Source organism: Lathamus discolor, chromosome 3, assembly GCF_037157495.1.
Source record: "Lathamus discolor isolate bLatDis1 chromosome 3, bLatDis1.hap1, whole genome shotgun sequence".
NCBI classification, from domain to species: domain Eukaryota; kingdom Metazoa; phylum Chordata; class Aves; order Psittaciformes; family Psittacidae; genus Lathamus; species Lathamus discolor.
In genome coordinates this window covers 54,763,551-54,784,022 of record NC_088886.1, presented here as the reverse complement: position 1 = coordinate 54,784,022, position 20,472 = coordinate 54,763,551, and the positions used below count along the sequence as shown (strand labels likewise).

Sequence of the window (20,472 nt, the reverse complement as noted above, 5' to 3'; positions counted from 1 at the left end):
GACAATGCAAAAATTGCCACTCCTGTTACTTTCTATAACTTTTGGTTTTGTTGATCTGTCACATATGAACCCATCACTTGGGTACCTTTTTAAGTGCCTTTTTTTTTTTTTTTTACAGCTCTTAATTCATCTTCCACAATTCCTCTCTTCCAAGTAACTTGCAACACAGATGGGTAGTGTCTGATTAAAATCAAGGGGAGAGATGTCCTGCAATATCCATTTTAAATTTGCTCTGGGACAGTGCTAGTAAACACTGCTTTTCAAGAGCTGATGTCTCTAGAGTCCACAGCTCTGAGGCAGGATTAAGCCAGGATAGCCACAGATCTGAGAGCTGAAAAGCCCATGCAGTCTAGTCCTACAGCAGATGGCTGAGTTGCTTGTAGGAACTTCGGCTTCTGTTGGGCTAGGAGGTTTTCCTGCCTTCCTCTCTGGGAAGCTGAATATTCTGGATTTCAGGCTCAATTTTAGCTTCAGATATTCAATCTAAATTGTGTTTATCAGTTTCGAAAGCAGCTTTTCCAGACTAGCATAGTCTCAAAGGGAAGAACAGACAGCTAATTTAAAAAATAATACTACTAATAATACTAACACTAAGCCACAAAAAGAATTTCTAGTTGTTGATATTTCCAGCTACAGCAATAACAGTTTGTAAAGAAGTGGCGGGGGGACATGTGTGCATGTGTGTGTACTATGTTGCCTTGGTTCTCTTCAGAAGAAAATAATTACTTTTGAGCTTCTCTAAAAGCAAAAGTTTTGTTTTGGAAGTGGAAGTATTCTACAACTGAATAATTCCGGTAATTAGATATCAGTAGTGAAAATAAAGCTGCATTAGAAGAAGTGCATATCTAATTCATGTGTGTTTTTATCAAACTGAAGACTCATGGATTGAAATTGTATGTGTAAAAAATCAGATATACAGAAGATGAAAAAGTTTTTCAGCCAGGAAATCTGTACTTTTACTGCTATGTAAGAGAAATTCTCATTCAAAAATGCTTCTGTATTTATTGCAGTTGGTACACCCTATTATATGTCTCCAGAGAGAATACACGAAAATGGTTACAACTTCAAATCTGACATCTGGTCTCTAGGCTGTCTGCTATATGAGGTAACGTTGATATATACAGTGAACTTAATAACACTGTTGTGTTTCCCCTTGCCCCCCCTCAATATATTAAGTAATATTTGCTATATTTTTGTTGTTTAGGGAAATTTGTAGTGTTGTGGAAAAGCTACTTTTTCATCTGTTACATGTCTGTCTTTAATATTGGCATACGTAACTTCAGCATACATATGAAATACTTTTATTTGTATGTTATTCAATGCTTGCCTTTTACTGGGCTTGTTATGAAGATTTTAAAGCAGTTTGTTAAAGATTGGGCGTAACTGCAGGATTAATAAATGAATAGTGGCAAACACATGTAAAATTGTTCAAGACGTTTTAGTGGCCTATCCTGATTAATGATTTTGGTAATAAATGCATTGAGAAATAGTAGGACTGACTTGAGGATGCAACTATATTGCAAAAACTGTAATATGGTAATTGTAATGCAAGTTTAATTAAAATTATTGACAACCTAAGTAAAACAATAAAGAAAATGAGCTACTATGTACCTATTAATATTAGCTGGGGTTAACTTTCAAGATCATGACTTCTACTGCACTGACCTATGTTATTTATCTACTTTTTCTTCTCCGCCAAATGATTCGCTATAATTACTGGTTAATTTCTGTATTCATACAGTCAAGATAGGGAAGTGACACATATTTTTAAATATTATATTTTGAGAAAATATAGATATAGGACAAATAGAAATGGAGGTGAATAAAGGTGTGAAGAACAGGTAGACTTCTAAGGCGACTGTGTCTTCAAAGTTCTTGGAATATCATTTGTTGATCAAAAGACTAAACACTTGTGTTGAAGGATGCTGGAAAAAAACTGAATTCCATCAGCAGTTGCAGTGAAGTCTTTCTAGTCATGTTCCAGATAACAACTAATATACCCAACTCACTTTTCACATACCTACAAGCCACCTGCCTCAGTGAGTCAGTAGAACGCATTAAACATATACTCAACAGATTTGGCACCTCCTATTACTTTAGGATTTTGTAGAAAACATTGTCACCCTGTTAAAGGTTTATGTTACTACTTGGTGAATTGTCTCCAGTAATATTAGTTTACTTTCTGTCACTAACATGTTGCTTTAAATATAGAAAGGGCAAATAGCTGTATTGCAATTCCACACAGTTTGCAGACCTATGTATAGCTGTTGCTTCTAAATCTTGGGGACAATTCACAGGAATGAAGTTTGATACCTGATAGCAAGCATTTAGAAGTTTAAATCCTGAACTGAAACTTAATCCTGTATTGGGATTCCTTAGTACTGACCATGGCAACTGCCATCAATTTCAATGCTCTGCTTCACACACTTGCGCAAGCAGGAGCCTAAAGATAGCATAAAGGTAGATGGGGATTTGTCAGTATTACTACTTCTTTTCCCCTCATTAATTTTCTTGATTTTTCTTTTTTTTTTTTAATTTGGAAATACCAAACAAAACAACCCGTTGAATAACTAAATAATATATAGAATAAACATGTTTTAAGGTTATTTTTTCTTCTATGTTATATGGAATTTCTGGGTGGAACTCAGTAGCACTTTTATAGAAAAGATTTTTTAGCTTACTGCTTTGATGCTGGTACAGAACATTGAACACCTATTTGAATATTAAGTTTTTCTTTGATCTGGTAAATAATTCCAAAGTAGTGAAATACCTTAATTCCATTGATTAACTCAGCAGCTTTAAATATAATTCTCTTTTTATTTATTTTAGAAGTCTTACAAGGATGGTATTTAAGTCGATAAGGTGTTGTGGGGGGGGTTCTTATTGTACAAAAGAGATAATTATGATACTTACTGTATACAGTATTATTATTATTATATAATATTATATATTATATAATATTATATATTATATATTATATATGGCAGTGTCTTCAACTGTAGCATTAATTTTTTTTTGAGGCATGTTTATCTCTTTTAGTTAATTCTACACTGTTTGTAGTGAGGTTTTGGGGTTTTTTAGTATTGAGATGAAATTTTGAAATCTTAAGCACAGTAATCTCAAAATATATGCTTAGCATTTTATTATTTTGGTGTTAAATTATTTGAAAGTGGTTGCTTAAGGTTCTTCAAGATGTGTGGAGTAATAATGCGTGCTATTTTTATTAACCGTGCAGTTTTGTGCAGGGTGTCCTTTTGTGATAATGCATTTTGGCATGTTTTATTCTATTGATTTCATGTTGATATGTGCTCTGGATTCTCTCCAGCTTAATGGAGAAAAGCTGTGGCCTGTTTATCACTGCTCAATAAATGCTTAATTGATGCTAAACTCTTTTCAATTATGTTTTAATTTAAGTTTAGACTAATTTGCTATAATACACGTCTTTAAAAATGATGATTTGTAACCTGTCTGTTATTCAGTGCTAACTATGTGGCCGGTGAGATTTTTCAGAAGTATAATTTAAAGTCTGTTTTTCTTAGAGCCCCAGGTATTTCTGAAACCTCAAAAAACACTGCCACTGGAGTTTTAATTGATATGCAACAAAGTAGACTTTACTAATTAAAATCAAGATGCTGTGCTTTTGCTACATGGACCTTTACATGGAAAAGTAGGTCTTACACATTTCCTTTTATTGTTCAGCGTAGCAATTGCATCCTTACAGGGTTGTAGGTTGGTGGCTTACAGTTCAAAAAAAAAAAAAAAAAAGGAAAAAAAAAAAGGGAAAAAAAAAAAGGAAAAAAAAAAAGGAGCGAGGGAGCTGCCACCAGCCCTGAAGACAGACAGTGGGCTTTCGTCCCTCAGACACCCCCAGAATACTAATCAGGAAAGTCAGACCCTGGAGGTCAGGGAGCAAGTCAATCATTCTAGCGATCGTCTCAGTGTGGAGGATCAAATTAGCCTGAAAAATTCAGCTGCTGGGAGGAGAGGGCGAGCAGCTGTCAGGGGCAGCAGCGAGATGCACTAATGAACCAGATGAATAGTGCAAAAGCTTGAAAATAAAAACAGGACAGTTGACATTTTTCATCTGTCAAAGCAGGAGATGCATGAAAATATAGTATTCCTGTTTTAACTCCTTAGGGGACATTCGGCATTTTTTTAACACTCGGCAGCATTCAAACAAAAGTACTTTTTAATGAACACCTAGAGTACGAAAATGAGTATCTGTGCATTTATTTAGCATTTCTGCATGCGTACACACCCTGCAGTTGATGTTTCTTTTTCTTTTTCTTTCCTTTTTTGGTCTTTAGCTTGCATTTTTAACATTCTTTTTAAGGTAAGAGACAATGTCATGTAAATCCAAAAATTAACATTGTTTTGGTAATACAGAGTTTTTGGGAGGAGTGTAAGATGGAACTATACTGTGATATTTGTATTGGGAGCTTTAAAATTACTTATCCTTACTTGAAGGTAATAGGAAAAAGCACTGAGCTATTTGACAGCATTTTTAGAAGATAAAAAGTAAATGTAAGAGAATTTTGGTAATTTTCTTCGTATGTTTTCCCCCTGTGATATTGGTGCTTAGACATGAAAGAGTTAAACTGCTATCTGGAAGACCACAAGACAGATGAGAGCCATTTTCAGCTTGTCCTGTCCCTGCTGAAGCTCACTGAGTAGCACAGCATGGACTAGCATGTTTCACACACACTCTGCCTGTCTGGGGAATGTACACATTGTCCTTCCAAAATCAAACTTATTAGCACATGTAGAAAAGGGTGACTGACTTTGGGGCAGCACTGCACTCAAAGCAGCGTTCGTGCTGCTGCGGTTCAGAGACTTAGAAGGCTTTGAACAGAATGGGGAGATTTTAAATGAATTTTTAAATTTGTAATCCTGCTAACCATAGCATTTGTTTCCACCTTAAATGTCAAGTTCTAACACGGTCTGAAATAAAGTGTAGGTTTAATCTGGTCACGTATGCAAGAGTTCTCCGACATATTCTTATTTTTGTATTACAATTGTAAATCGCAGTCATAGGTGCCAGTTCTGCTCTTCTGATGATGTTTTAGGATTTATTTTTTTAATTATTTTCAAACAATGTACAGAATTGCAAAGTGTTCGGGTTTGGGGTTTTTTTGGAAGTATAGATGTTAGCTTTAGTTTTCTTGCTTTAAGAAGTCTAGTGTAATAGCTATGGAAGTTGACAAAATCTCCTACTGTTATCCAGCATTTTCAGCATAAATTATTGCTTTAGATCAGCTAATGGTTTCAAATCAAGTATATGCTTCTTTTCCAAAGGGTCTTCAGAGGAAAATTGCATTGTGGATTTTGTTTTGGTTTATTTTGTCTCTCTTGTGGTGCGAGGGTCCTCTACTCCTACAGCAGTATCAGAAACTACTCAATTTTTCCTCATACTCTATTAATAAAACTCTAATGGTATGAAATTCAAATATTACAACGTTTGGATTTGTGACAGGTACAACTGCATGACACAGAATAAGTACATACAGTAATAGTTTTGTGAGTTCTCTTTTTAGCACTGACACTTCTAAGCAGGGACTTGAAAGTCGTTAAAAGTCACTTCTGATTTGTTAGTATTACAGATGTTATGACAAAACAGGTTTACTTAAAAACACAAAAGAAAACTGAACATTTTCCTTCAACAGATGGCTGCACTGCAGAGCCCCTTTTATGGTGATAAAATGAACTTGTACTCCTTGTGCAAGAAGATAGAACAGTGTGACTACCCACCTCTCCCTTCAGATCATTATTCAGAGGAAGTAAGTAATTCTCCTTTTTGTGGGCTAGATCCTTGCTCTATCTAAGCTGGCACACTGCCAAGGAAGTAAATGAACTTGTGTGATTTTATGTTATTTGCAGATTATGCCCGTAAGTGTTTGCTCGTTGAACTCACTCAAATGTTCCTGTCAAAACAACTCTCTGATATGATTTTAAATTTGGGGGGTTTAATGATGGAAACCTCATACCGTTAGCTTCTTAATTTCATTGAACTTCCTTGCAAGTATGGCAGAGTGCTTTCCCAGAATGCACAATGATATGTTCTACATGCCAGAATGGGATTGAGTCTTCCATCTATAGTATGCTTCTCTAAAAGCGCAACTATGCAAGTTTATGTTGCACAGTAAATTAGCTCACTAGCCTTGTTTTTCTAGGGGCTTGCATTAAAATAGATATAATGTAACTTGCTAGTAAAAATGAATTGTTTAGTTCCTATTTGTCTGCATTGTAAAACTGGGATATGCCGTTTGATACAGTTGGGGGGCAGTTCTTTTGCAACAGAGTGGTTCTTGACAATGCTAATCGTAAATTTCAGAGAAATATAGGCAGACATAATGTAATTGGATTTGAACAGTATACTCATGCATATCGCAACAGTGTTTTAAGCTGATAGGTAGCAGTTCTTTACCATCATTAATACATGTAAAGGGGGTACTTGATCTTTTTTAGCCCTAAAATGAAAAGAAACTAAATAAAATAAATATTTTTCTTAGTGTAATGGAAAGGAAAATATAAATGCTTGCTTGTTAATGTTCTGAGATGCCAGTTTTGAATACTTTCCCACTTTGAAAAGAATAGGGCAAATAGCTAGAAGCTGTAAACCAACAAACACCTATTAGTAACCAATTCTAATTGAATTCAGCCTACATGAATTAAAGACTACTTTGAAAACACAAATAAGCATGAGCAGTGAAATACTTTAATAAACATAAAGCGTTGTGCAATTTCAGTTATCGAATAGGGGTTGTAATTTTGCACCTTAAATTTTTTTTGCATTCAAAGACAGTGATTGGACTATTAATAAAACATTACTGCCCAGTGTTTTGTTTTATATTTATAGCGACAGTTTTTCCCCTTTTATGGAACAAAGTGGACTTAAAAAGATAATTCAGTGATCTTACAAAGGATGAAATAATGATCTATTGTGTAATTTATACGCTATACCTCTTTGTGGGTTTTCGAATTAGTCATTTTACCTTGGCCATTTTTAATTATTATTTATTGCAGACTATAAATATGGCAGTTCACATAACCAACTTCAGAGCTGGAGGCCTAGAAATACAGTAGGGTGTGAACAATAATGCAAAATGATAGCAAGAATGTCAGGGGCCGTTCTTTGTTGTGTCATTCATGCTGTCTTCCTTTTTCCATGAAGCGCATGAATATTTCACATATCTGCATCCTCATCCTCTATTCTTCTTGACTAATTTTCAGACTGTCTGAATTTGCATTTCACATGGTAGCTGATTAGGAGATGCAGAGTGCAGCAGCGAAGCCTCAGCAGGCGGTTTCCATGGTGACCTTCAGCAGGATTTTAATGATGATACCACTAGTGGTTCGTTGAAGTTGTCCTGCCTGCAGGGCTACTTCACTGCAGCTAAGTGTGAAGTTGGGTATGTGGATTCCCAGCCAAGGGGCAAATATCAAAGTCTGGCCCAGATAGAAGGTTTGGATGGGGGAAGAGGTTCCGCCTTCTACTTGCATCCGCTTAGTTTCTAGTGTTGAAAACAGATTCAAAGCAAAGCATGCTATATTTTTCTTTATTTCAAAGCAGACACCTTGGATAAACAGCTATTTACAAAATACGTGTAAGTTACTTTAAAACATGAGAGGATCAGAACTATGGTAGGTATGAAAATAGTTACTTGAAAGAAGTAATCAGCTATGGAGTCTAATCATTTTTATGTTTTGAAAGTAAGACTTGTAAGGTAAATGGAAAATAGGTATGTTTATCAGTTATTGCACCAAAATAGGCCTAAAATAGACTTTTTACTTGTATGAAAAAATACTATGCTGGCATGAACTGGAAAAGAAAAAAAAGGCAAACAAAGTTTTATCTGTCATGTTAGGATACTGTCCTAATGTTTCACCTGTATTGGCAATTTAGATATCAAGCCTTTGGCCGGGTTAGAAGCGCACTCAGCAGTAAAGATCAGAGATCACTGAACAGCAAAACTAATTCTGTATTTTATAACAAAGAATTTTCTGAATGAAGAATTTCGCTGAGTGCTGATCTCTGCATCCTCTATAGAGGTGTAAATACTTTCATCACAAAATACAAGTGCTTTTTAGAGAAACTTTGTAGGTAAATTTGAATGAATTCTAAGATGTGACTCTTTCTGAATTTTGAACTGTCCATAAGACCAGCCTTTTAGTAATGTGTTACATCTGTGCCATCAGAGAATAGAGTGACAGATGTATGGTAAGGTCGATAGATGGATATTTTTTTAAGAGCCTTTGATTAGAAATCCTAATTTCACAAACTGTTGCTTCAGCATTAGAGTTACAGGCCAAGCTTTTCAAATGTTTTACAACTTTGAGCATCTCAGGTTTTGAATATTGCTTAAGAACATCTGGTATTTAGGTGAGTACTCAGCATTTACTGAAAGCTGTTCGGCTTTAGGTGATTCAAAGCTGGGGCTCCCTTGCCACCCCCAATCAATACTCTTAAAATCTTGTCAGCCAGTATCATGTTGCTTTCATAACAGATGAAGTTTTTAAATCTTCCTTTGATTGAGGCACACTTCTAAAGTCCGTAGCGAACCTCCCGCCTAGATGTGAAAGCTGAATAAGCCAGCAAGTCCACAGTGGCAGTGTTAGCTGCCAGCAGAAAGTCTTGAGAATAACACTGAGGGCAGGCTTCAAGAAGGTCTCCTATTAAAAGTAAGAATAGGACTTTTTTCTCATCCAAAATTTCGTATCTAAAAATTTCTTTTTCAGCTGGCTAACGATGCAAAGTACTTGCCTGTCCTATTTCTGTCTTTCCCCCTCCTCCTCCTGACTCAAGTGATAATTATTTATTTTATAGCTGAAAAACCTGCTAGAGTTAAAGAAAGTGTGTCCCACTGCTCCAATGTCAGGCTAAGCTCCAGGCTAAAGGTAGTCCTTGTGCTAAGTACACCGAGGAGGTTAAGAACAATAAGCAGCTGAGGAAGTTTGCAGCTTGGGGATGCAACCGGAGGTCCCTCCAGCTCAGTCATAAGTCTGCTCTGCCTGCTGGCCAGTCTGTGCCAAATAATAAAAATTGCTCTAACTCTAATGATAGTCTGACTTCAGAATCCCAGTGCCTCTTCCCATAGTACTGTTGGGCTCTTCTGCTACATTTGAAATGTTATTAGTACTAGAGGGCTTGACAAATGGATTCCAGGTTTATTGAAATGGATATTCCTATGGGAATTAAAGGAATAGTACTGTAACCAAGAATTAGTATCCATCATAGTCCCAGTTTCAGTCCTGAAAGACTGTCTTTCTGTGTAATTGTTTTCAAACTGTATAGCAAAATTAATTCACCTTCTCCCGAAGGTTTGCTGTTCAATAACAAGGCTCAAAAGAGTTCAGGATTTTGAGATTACTCTGGAATCTACACTATCACTGTGCAGTGACCCAGGCATAGTCAGCTCAGCATTCCTGCCTTACAACTGAGATTCTGGACTGGGGACGGGGAAGGAGATTTTGCAGTAACAGCAGTGGCCAACACTTAAATGTTAAGATTTGTAGGCAAAGGAGGTCTCTGACATTCTGCTTTGTTTTATTACACTCATAGTGAAGGTTTGCTACTAATTGTGCTCACCGCTTGCACTATGTTGGGAAGAGAATTTCTGAGTAAACTGCATCAGTGACTGTCCCTTAATGTAAACATATGCTTGTATATCCTTTCGTATATCCTAACAAAGGTAGCTATGTATGCATTTTAGCGAGAATAAGAAGCTGCAAAACACCACAGTTGAGAAGCCACATAGGTGAATGATTTTTGCAAGTATACTTACAGGGATTAATAGGACCTAAAGCCTTTAACATGTACTTCTGAGCATACTCTGCAGATAAATTACACTGGTATTCTCTTTTTTAAAAAAAGTTCACTTATTTAAGTCTAATTTCAGGCTTGAGATTTTTACATCTTCTTTGGACTTTCCTGTTTTCCATGCAGGCTGTCTGAGGTGTTGCAATAGCAAGCTGCTTATCTCTGTTAGTACATTGTGCCTGTTGCTTACACTGTGGCCCACCTGCTTTTTCTACAGTAGTTTTGCTTTGCATGTTTGTATACATGTAGGAAATAATTATTTCTTAAAGTAGTTCATGCTTCCCAGTGTTTAGTCTCCAGTTATTTAGGAGTTAGTACAGGCTAATAGTCTTTCCTGTCAGTGGTGTTGTATTTTATTTATTGCTGCTGCCAGCAGCAATATGATGGCTTTTGTAACTCCATTAGTCAAAATATGCATAGTATATTTAAGATTCAAATAGCAAGTGTGTTACAGATTATTTTGATTTGATGTTTCTTTTAAATCCAGCAATCTAACTGCTATCTTCAGAATTAATGATCTCATTTTTAAATATTAAGCTCTTCTTGCTAAAGATGATGGATGTCTAGTAATATCATTTTTGTATTGTTAAATATGAAAACCTGTACACTGTATACAGTTCATAATGCTTCTGCAAGGGCTAATGGAGGAAGTTATCAATAGTGGTACACACTATTTTTTACTTCTGGGCTTCCTGTGCATTTAAATTAATCTTCTGAAAAGTGAAAGGAGTGTAATTATAATCAAAAATCCTTCTTGGTCTTTTTATAAAAAAGCAGGAAGGAAGCTTTCTGATGGCAGGTTTGAATATGCAGGATACATTACTTTTGAATAATGATAATGATGAGGTTGCTCTGTGTTAGTTGCAATAATTATTGATTTTTTTCAGTCATCATAGTTAATAATACTGGGAGGGAGACTGAGCTAAACTTTACATTTTGTCATAGAAGGGTGGCTGGCAAGGTGTTTCATTGTTTACTTGTTCACGTCTGCCCTCCCCGGTGCTATAAGGAGATAGAAGAGGATTTGTCAAAGCTACTAAAAAGCATAAAGGAAGAGCTTCAGAGTTCAGTTGTTTTGCAAAGGATGGTAAAAATTTTAACAAGTCAATGTGAAGCAGGTGTATTGCATGCTGAAAAGTGCTTAGGAGATTAACATTGTTGAAAGTAGATGCCCCATCAAAAGGTTCTCCAGACAATATATGAAGTTCTAATGTCAGAAGTTTTTTAGGCATATCAAGGAAGGAAGAAAACCCTGCAACTGTTCTGCCAGTTTGTGAAGGCAATGAGAAGTATCCAGGTGGTGTGGAAACTCTTTGGGATTTCTTCTGCTGAATATGTGCATTGTAGAAGGCCCAATAAATTATGGTGCTTGTGGAAATATGGGGCTTTCTGGTCAAAGTGTTTTGTTTATTCCCAGATAGAGCTTTCTGTGAACATGTGTGTTAATTATGTGCTTCTTTCCATAAAGAAAAAAAATCACTGATCTAATCCTAAGAATAGATACAGGGGCATAGACGAAAAGTTATTTATTCAGTATCATGTCTCCATCACTGGGCAGGTATAATGTGGGCAACACAGGGCCAGCATAATGTGGTACTTCCCCAAAATACTTTTCCGGCTTCCAGTTTTTAGTTCAGGTATTTCCTCAAAGGTGGAGTCTTTATATTAAATACCCTAAGTGGGTTTAATTTGTTCAGTTGCTTTATGAATGTGTGTGTACTGGTAGCTTCTAGCAGCAGAAAGGTCTGCAGGTTAACTTCGTGTTATAAGGAGAATTGTTGCTTTTTGTTTGTTGGAACCTGTCACACAGCAGTGCCACTTACTGCTGGCTAACTCTAGTGTCAGGAGTGAAGGAGCAAGCAGTCCTAATTTACCTTCTTTCCGTGTTAGTTTCAGCCTTCTGGGGTTTGTAGGCATAGCCCTCCAAAAGCAGAGAAAACAATGTGTAATGGGACTAAATGCATGTCTAAAATTGTATGCTAAAATGATTAGAACTCAAGTTTGCTCATCAGTTTGTCCGTGCAACAGTACAAAATGTAAAAATGGCGGGAGTATGCTGCATTCATTCATGCTTTCGTAAAACTGGGCAGTGTGTGTTGAGAGGGGGAGAGGGTTGAGTGTGTCTTTATGCAGAATTGCTGTTTCGCTAATTTTTGCCAGTCCAACTAGTTTGAATTTGATAATGCATAAATACTGCTTGTAAGAAGGCCAACGATCCTGTCATGTTATTTTCCTTTCCTAGCTGCGACAATTAGTTAATATGTGCATCAACCCGGATCCAGAGAAGCGACCAGACATAACCTATGTCTATGATGTAGCGAAACGTATGCATGCACACACTGCGAGCAGCTAAACAGACATCAGATCATGAAGAAAACAGCAGAAATAACCAAGTACTTTAAACAAATCATCCCACCTCTTCGTGTTACACAAACGTAATTATTTGAAGCTTACTGTTGTGCTTTGAATTGTAAACCAATTTATATACAAGCTTTGTTGTTTTCTGTTGATTTCTGTTTTTTTTGGGGTTTTTTTAAAATTTTTACTAACTTGCAGTTATACAACAGGTTTAAATATGTAAAAAGTAACTTTAAAAGATATCAAGAGCCACTGTTTTCCATGTTAGGTAGGTTCAAGGTAATTTTCTTTAATAACGAAATTGTATTCAGTTGGGCCTCAGTTCTAAAACACAGTTGCACTTTTGCACATGATACAGATATTAGGCTTATTATCCAGAAGCAAAATGTCTGAATCTCTCACCTTTTTAGTAATTTATGGAAGGTATGAATCAGCACAGGTAACTTTATTTTAATCTTTGTTCTAAGAGGAACATGATTATTATAGAAGGTTATTATATTTTATATTAAACTGTAGTGTGCAGTTCTCAGTGTTAGAGTAGACAGGCGGCAGTAGGATTCTGCTTGCCAAATGTGATAGGGAAAATAGTTTCAGGAAAATGCCATGCTGATGTTTTTGTAACATCCCTTTTTGTTCTGTTGTTCTCTCATAATGCACCTAAAACATTTGTTGGAGGTTTTTCTGGGAAAATTTAAGGTGTTGATTCTGCGATCTGATCGCTTTCAATAGGCTTGTGCAGCACTGCCCTGGGGCAATAGGAGTCTGCCTAGTTACGTCTTAAAACCATGCAGATGCTTCTTGAAGTAAATAGGATTCTTTTGAGGCTATCGTTTATGAGAAGGTGGGATTAAAAGACACGGTCTTTTACAACTTCCCAACTGTTAATATATATGTCACTGTTTGTAGATTTTTGTGTTTAAAATAGTATGAATGACCTTAAGGTATATTTAATTCTTTTCTTAAATACACAAATATTTTGAAAAAAAAATTATAGTGTAGTAGTCTAACAAAATATATTCTTCATGAATATCTGGGTTTTGTATACTGTAATCTGATCATTAGCTTTCTATTTAGCAGAAGTAATTTTTAGCTTTTATGTTGAAGAGAAAGTTGCCACTTCTTTATTTGGGAAATAAGTATGCAAAATGTTTTATAAATACATTATTGGTTGAAAAGGAAATTCAAAATATTTTTGCTAGACCTTTTTGGATATGCTTAAATAATATTTTTATTGTTCAGGAAGGAAGGTGCCTTGTTTTTAAACGCAGTAAATATGGAGAGTGGACTGAAATTTCTTGAGTTTCAAGACTGAACTTTTTATACAGAACTGTTAACAGATAATTGTAATCAGTGATATTGTTAAGAAGCTGTTAGTTAAATGTTTTCTCTTATGTGGGAAAAAGAAGTTAATTCAAATAGAAGCAGTAGTATAGGTTATGTATGCAGTCAGTCTCTGCATGCTCACTTTTGTTTTGTTTTTTCTTTCTCTGTGCAGCTTTCATTTTTGCTTTGCTTTAGTGCTCAAAGAATAAAAATCCAGCTGTGGGGTTTGTGGATGAAATGTTCAGGCTTGGTGAGGGTTTTTTCTGGTTTTATATTTTTAAAACTGCAAATACTATGGAAACTGTGGCAAAATAGAGGCGTTTTTAAATAGTATGTGCCTGATCATCAGCTTTTCTAAATACTTTTATAAAACATTTGTTTCTGTTTCCGGATTTTGTAGAATGAATCTTTAGGGTTTTTGTCCTAGCTTCTGTGTATACGTAATCTTGTAGGACTTCAGTGGAACAATTTGTAGGGAGGAAGTATTTGAGAAACCTTGGTTTGTGTCTAGCGGCCACTAGATTTGCTTTCATTTATTGATTATTGAATTTTAAAAATTATGGTTATATTCTATAACAGTAGTTCCTATATCAGAACAAAATGGTTTGTATTGGAAAAGGTAGGACAATACTTGCCTGACCGACAGGATTAGCTCTTAATACACACAAGTACTCAAACTATTTCTTTTTTCTGAAATGTAAAACTACTATAAAAGTCACTGAAAAAACCCCATCACAGTCAGGCTATTTGCATTAATATTGTGCATCAAGTATTGAACTTTCCCTAAAAGAAATCAATGATAGCTCTTTATTATTATTATTATTATTATTATTATTATTATTATTATTATTATTATTATTATTACCTCTACTGTCTTAAGATTTAACAGATGTGCATACTTCAGCATTTAAATGTTGTTGGTGGGTTTTTTAGTATTCATGATTAAATCTTGTGCTGAGGAAAAGAAGTAGTTGTTCCTATCTGAAAATCTGTAAAATAAATGGTACAGATGACTCTGGTACCAAACTTTATAATTAAGAAGCTTGTACAGGTTAGTAGAACTGCTTGTATAACTGGGGATTGTAGAATCTGTCCATTAAGTAAACCACCTGGTAACATGAGAATAAGTCTGTTGTAATACTCCCATGTGTGTGATACACTTATATTTTCTTGTATAAAACACCATTCACTTTTTCATATGTTGTTGATGATGACATTTACACTATTTATTTTGAGCTATGGCATTACATGTTTATTTTCTTCAAAGAGAATGTGTTACATTTCTACCCAAAATGTCTGACTAGCTCCTCCTTTTATTTCATTAATGCTACAGTATTAACTTGCTTTGTGAGTGAACTTTGTGCTTTGAATGACATTGCGTAAAATCTTTGTCTTGTCTTGAAAGCTCCCCTGCTGTGCAGTAGTCTAATAGAAATAAAATATACAGATTTTAAATACAGTGTAAAAAATATAGTACTTCTATGATATTTTCAAACTTTTCTTGTTACAGATACATATGTTACAGTATATACTACCCATTTTGTGAACAGTTTACTGCTCCTGGTGGTTGATTGTAGGTGAGTTTTCTTGACTGTAATGAAAGACAGTACATTCAAAAAATCTTGTTCATACTACTTGTAAAAAAACTATCTAAAGTACTACATCAGATATAGAATCATGGAATCACAGAATAGTTAGGGTTGGAAAGGACCTCAAGATCATCTAGTTCCAACCCCCCTGCCATGGGCTGGGACACTTCCCACTAAACCATGTCACCCAAGGCTCTGTCCAACCTGGCCTTGAACACTGGCAGGGATGAAGCATTCACCTATAGTCACAGGTAATCCAAAAGAGTTGGGTTCTTGGCATCTTAAATTTAAAAATCTAGAATTATTTTCAAAACATATAAAAATTGCTAAAACCCATAAGAGTGCCAAAGAGCACGCAGTATGGCCCCAGTCCCGTGAGCTTTTGTTTGTAGGTAGGCTTTTTATGGAACTTCAGTAATTTTGAGTGAACCTCATGTACAAACATGAATAAATAGTAATCAGTAGGGTGTACAGAAATGATGTGCTCACCTCCCTTTTTATACTTGCTGTGTGTGAGTGGTTTTGTAGCAGGGAATAATGGGATTTTTATTTCCCCTGTTCTGTTTCATTCTAATGATCCAGCTACCAATTTTATAAGCGGGCAATAGAAGTATGTCGTCTTCTTGTAATGAACAAAAGCTAAAAACATGCTAATGTACCAGAAGATAAAATATAGTATTAGAAGCATCTAAGAAAGCCACAAAGTGAAATTCTTGACAGAGACTTGGAAAGAAAGGACTTCTTATGCCAGTGATTCTCAGATACCTCTGCATGGGACCTAAAATCACTGTGATGTTCGTTTTCAACAATCTGTCCACTTAGTCTCTGTCTTTGCTGCTATAAAGCAAGGTGGGAATCTTAATGGCTGAATTTGAGTGCTAGTGGCTAATGCTGCATCCGGTGTTTGAGCTCCTAGGAGCAGGAGCTTGATGTGAAGGAGAGTCAATGAAGGTCTTCACTGTGGAGAGTTAATTTAATCTGGAAGTAAAGGTGCTGGATAGCAGAGTTCACATCACTGCTTTCATATCATTTTTAATATTCTTTAACAGTCACAAGTTTGTCCAAGGCTGCTGTATCCCTGTACCATCTAGCCAGTGACAGTGCTGGTCTTCTGAATTTCTGATCTCTGGTTCGGTCTGGGTGAAGAACTAAACATTTCTGGCTAGTAATACAAAGGAGGGAAATACAGGTGCTGGGCATGCCCAGTGAGGTGTTACTTATGTTTCCAAATTCAAATGTTAATTTTAAAGGTTCTTTTTCAAACTTCACTTCCTTCCCTGAACCTTTTTTTAGAGTTGATGCTTTTAAAAAATTGTTCACAGTGAGTTCTAGAGTTCTGAGATTCCTGTCTTCGGCTTCTGCTTCATCTGTCTTGTTGTCTCCTCTATCCTCACTAGTTTTCCTAGTCACCGTTAGTTTACTACTTTGTGACTTTGCTAAACTCAACCCATTTGTGTCTTTGCAAATTTTATCTGTCACCATGGGCAATCCCTATTTCCCCCCATGCCCCAATAACTACTTAACTCCATTGTTCTTCATTCTGTTTTTCCAGTCTGATGCCTTTGATTTCTAGTTTTAGACAGATATTTCTCACTGCTTCAATCATTCCCATGACCTTGTCTTTGCTAAATACTGTTCACTTTATTATCTCTCATTTCTAAATTCCCTTTCTCTGATCACTACCTGCTCTCTTTCAGCTTATCTGTCTTTCTCTCTCCTTTACCCTGTCACTCACCCCTTTTGGGATCTCCTGTCTATTAACCTTTCTGACTCCTTCATTCTTCTCAGCTGCCTCCTTCCTTCGCTGGGCTCACTTCCTTTGACTCATTGGTCTTTATTTTCATCTCTTGTCTGCTTCTCTATACATGGTTTCTTTGGTTGTCTCTCGCATTGCCCTGTCTCCATTTCTTTCCCCAGACATTTTTTTCTTGTAATTTCTTAATTTCCATTCCTGCCTTTCCGAGTATCTCTGAAGAATATGTCAGCACAACACAGGTTTGGACTCAGCTTTGCTTTACCTGTTCTGATTCTCTTTCCAAATGGACTTTTAACCATTTTTATCCCACTTCCTTTCTCTTGTTGAGCTCTCTTGTGGATTTGCTGTTCATTTTAGTTAGTTCTCTATTCATTCTTGATACAAAATGTCTTCAAAACCAAACCTGATATTTTGCATGCTAGATCCTTTTCCAGTTGTTTTGCATTCTCAGAATCTGTTTCTGAATTGGGCTTTTTTTCCTCTTGTATGTACAAGTTTGCCTCTTTTTATTTCTGTATCTTTTATGCCTCTCATTCCTTAAATTGAACAATTTCTTACTCTTTAAAGCCTTCTCTTATTTCCTTCACAAGCAACCAAGTTTCTTTTTCCTCTGTCTTGAAGGGAATGGCACCTGTCATCTTAACTGATTCTCTTTTTAATACTTTGCCCTTAAGTCTCTGTTTGTCATCCACTAATTTCATGTAACTGAACATCCTCATTCCAGTTTGCTTCCAAGTTTTTGGCTTTACACTGTAATTTGAATGCCCCCAAAATCTAGTGCTTCCTTTTGCAGTTTGGTTCTCCCATAATTCTGTCTCTCAAACAATTCTTTTGAGTATCCATTCACAGTCTCAGACCTGTTAAGATTCAGAAATTTGATTCTTCTTCGTGACTTTCTCTAAGACTGTCTTTTAGCATCCCTGACAGTTTTACTTGCCTGTTTTCCAAGGCCTCAACCTTTCCATCTCTGACACATCTCCCATGCCTGCATATCAGATGTCTCAGAGTTAGTCATATCTGATTCTAGCCCTCTTCACTGTGTTCTTTCTTACTTTTTATCTTCACTGTTTTAATCTATGTAATTTTGACATCTTTTCTCCCTTCAAAGTATCAAAATTGACAGGACTAAGCTGTCATTGGGCTTTAGCTGTTTCATGTGCTGAAGGAGGAACTCCACCAAATTACTATTTGGTTTGATTTTGAGAGACTTGAGCCTGTTACCAAATTTGGTAGAGCTAGATCAGATTCTGTTTGGGCCTGGATTAGTTTTCTACAGCTTCAGATACAAAGTTTTTGCCCTTCATTTGTATTTACTGTGTGCAACTTTGCCTTGTCTTGTTTCTGCACATACAGTTCTCGCTTGTTTACTTGTTACAGCAACTTGATTTGAGTGCTTTTACATTGCTTGACATAAGAATGTGCTTAAGAGCTACACTGGCTGGCTCCAGAGTGTTAGGCGCAATGCTGCTTTTTGTTACTGTCCCATCATTGCACTGGCTTCTCTTATTTGCTGCTCTCTATATCTTGCTTAACTGAAGATATGCTATATTACACTGCAGGGTAGTGTAGATACAGTCGAGCCAGCAGCAAGCAAGACAGTACTGCAAGTTCTTATCAACAGCACAATGTTTACTTGTCTTGTAGAATAAGTTCTAGGTCTGGAACTGAGCTCTGTGCTGCTTCTCTGTCCGTGCTACCATAATTTAAAGCCAAATCAGATCTGCCTGTGTGGTGCACTGCATAGTTTTCTGTATAGGTGTACTAATCGACTTCACAGTTGTAGGAGGCTTTCAGATTTGGAAGACTGTATGCTTGCAGAGATGAACTCTTGATAAATTGTCTGACCTTTGACTGCTCTTAATTATCTTCATATATATGTTGATACTGAGAAGCAAAATTCTCCATAGCCTAAAAGTTTGGGGTTTGGGACTGTAGGATGTAGAGCTGAATGTCAGATTATTTGGTGGTGTGTGTGGGTATACATGCATTTAATCACTGTTTATTTTCACCAGAATAATTTGTTTCTTGTAGAGGCTCAGTTGCTTGTTGGCACAAAACGAGACTTTTTTTAGTACTTTTCAGATTTTATGTTTGGGTTTTGTTGCCAGTTTGTACCATGTCATACCATTAGTTAATGTGTTCTTCAACTGCCTTAATGATGGGTGGAGGCCTTACACCTTTGGTCTGATTGAACTCTTCTGTTCATATGGAAATAAAAATAAATGAAGAAATAAAAATAAATGAATAAATTGGGTGCATTGAGTCCTTCCTGGGAGTTCGCTTGCCTTGCATTCAAATACAATCAATAGAAAGAGGTCTAAAACTGGACAGAAATGGTCCCCAAGCTAGAGATATTTTTGGGCTTGCTGCTTCCTCTCCCAACTCCTAGCTCCTCATTCTCTGGCTTCCTTGAGGAACTTGCTGGGGACGTAGCACTGCCAGTGTATTGAGGGCTGATAGATAACTTAGAAAGCAAAATGTTGATGCTACCTTGATTATGTTCATGTAGTGTCCTTTCTCAGTATGAATAGGAAATCTCCCATTTAAAAATGGCTAGGAAGATCTTTGGTATTGTTACACAGTTGTTAATTGCTCTTTACACATTTGGCATTAAAGATGTATTTGCTCTTACAAAGAGGATTTTAAATCATGCAAAGGCTCTTAGTTTGCCTTTTAATGTGGTGTTGGAACTCTTCTGTACACTTCGTTTACTGGTTGTTTCTTTGACTTCAGTCACGCTGGTATGGTGATCATTAAAGATGAGTATTGCATTTTCTGCTCAGGTTTTGTTGGGACAGGCAAGAATGGGGGAAGTGTTTGTTGTTTTGTTTGAATTTGGCTCCCTGTTGCGCTTGAATCTCATTGTAGACTTATTCAAGTTGGAAAGGGCCTTGAGAGAGGTCTGTAGTCCAGCGTCCTGTTGAGAGCAGAGTCAATGGTGAATTCAGACCAGGCCTCAGGGCTTCACCCAGCTGCGTCTTGAAGACTTCTAGGGATAGAGATTTGCAGCTTCTTTGGTCAGCCTCCACCAGTGCTTAGCTAGCTTCACTGTAAACCTGGCTTGCTTTGTTTTCAGCCATAAACTCCTCAGTTACAAATTATGCCATTGCTTTTTTTCCTCCTGCCACTCCTCAGATGTTCTTTGTACTGCAAGAAAGGTAAGTGAAATACTGAAACAAACAGAGAACTTGTTTTATTTTCTGAAACTGTTCTTGCGAAAGAATAAATGTTTGTGTAGTACTTCTGCACCCTGTATATGTACTATATTCATTTGCTATTTGAGTGTAAAATAAAGTTTTTGGAAGTAAAACTTGATTTAAAAGTTCTGTGATGTTTATGGCGTGGATGTTCTCAGTGTTACCTTTTAAATCTACTAGATGTTTCCTGGCAGAGCACAGTTCTGCTTGCCTTGGTGAAGCAGGGAGGTTTGGATCCTGAACATAACTTCATGTTTCAGTCTTCTGGAGCCTGCCTTGAGGGAAGGTAGCTTACTACCAGGTATCAGATAGGAAGAAAGCTAACAGGCATCAGAGTAACTGGTGGTTATGAGAACTCTGCTTTTACTTTGATGTACTCATGGAAACTTGCCTAGATATATTTATCAAAACTGAGCGTAGGAGGAAAATGAT

The 20,472-nt window shown here is 36.4% G+C and overlaps 1 protein-coding gene across 4 annotated transcripts in view; it reads left to right on the top strand.

Moving 5' to 3' along the window:
• The window catches only part of NEK7 (NIMA related kinase 7), a 75,064-nt gene extending 54,911 nt beyond the window's left edge, over positions 1-20,153 (top strand). For 3 of the 4 annotated variants that reach the window (XM_065675299.1, XM_065675301.1, XM_065675300.1), the window contains 3 exons: positions 1,011-1,105; positions 5,664-5,777; positions 12,060-12,327. In XM_065675299.1, coding sequence (XP_065531371.1) covers positions 1,011-1,105; positions 5,664-5,777; positions 12,060-12,170 — 320 coding nt within the window. In that variant the 3' untranslated portion in view covers positions 12,171-12,327. Of the gene's footprint in view, positions 1-1,010; positions 1,106-5,663; positions 5,778-12,059; positions 12,328-15,008 lie in introns of those variants that run through there. The other variant, XR_010611652.1, reaches the window with a different exon arrangement.
• Positions 20,154-20,472: the final 319 nt, after the last annotated feature.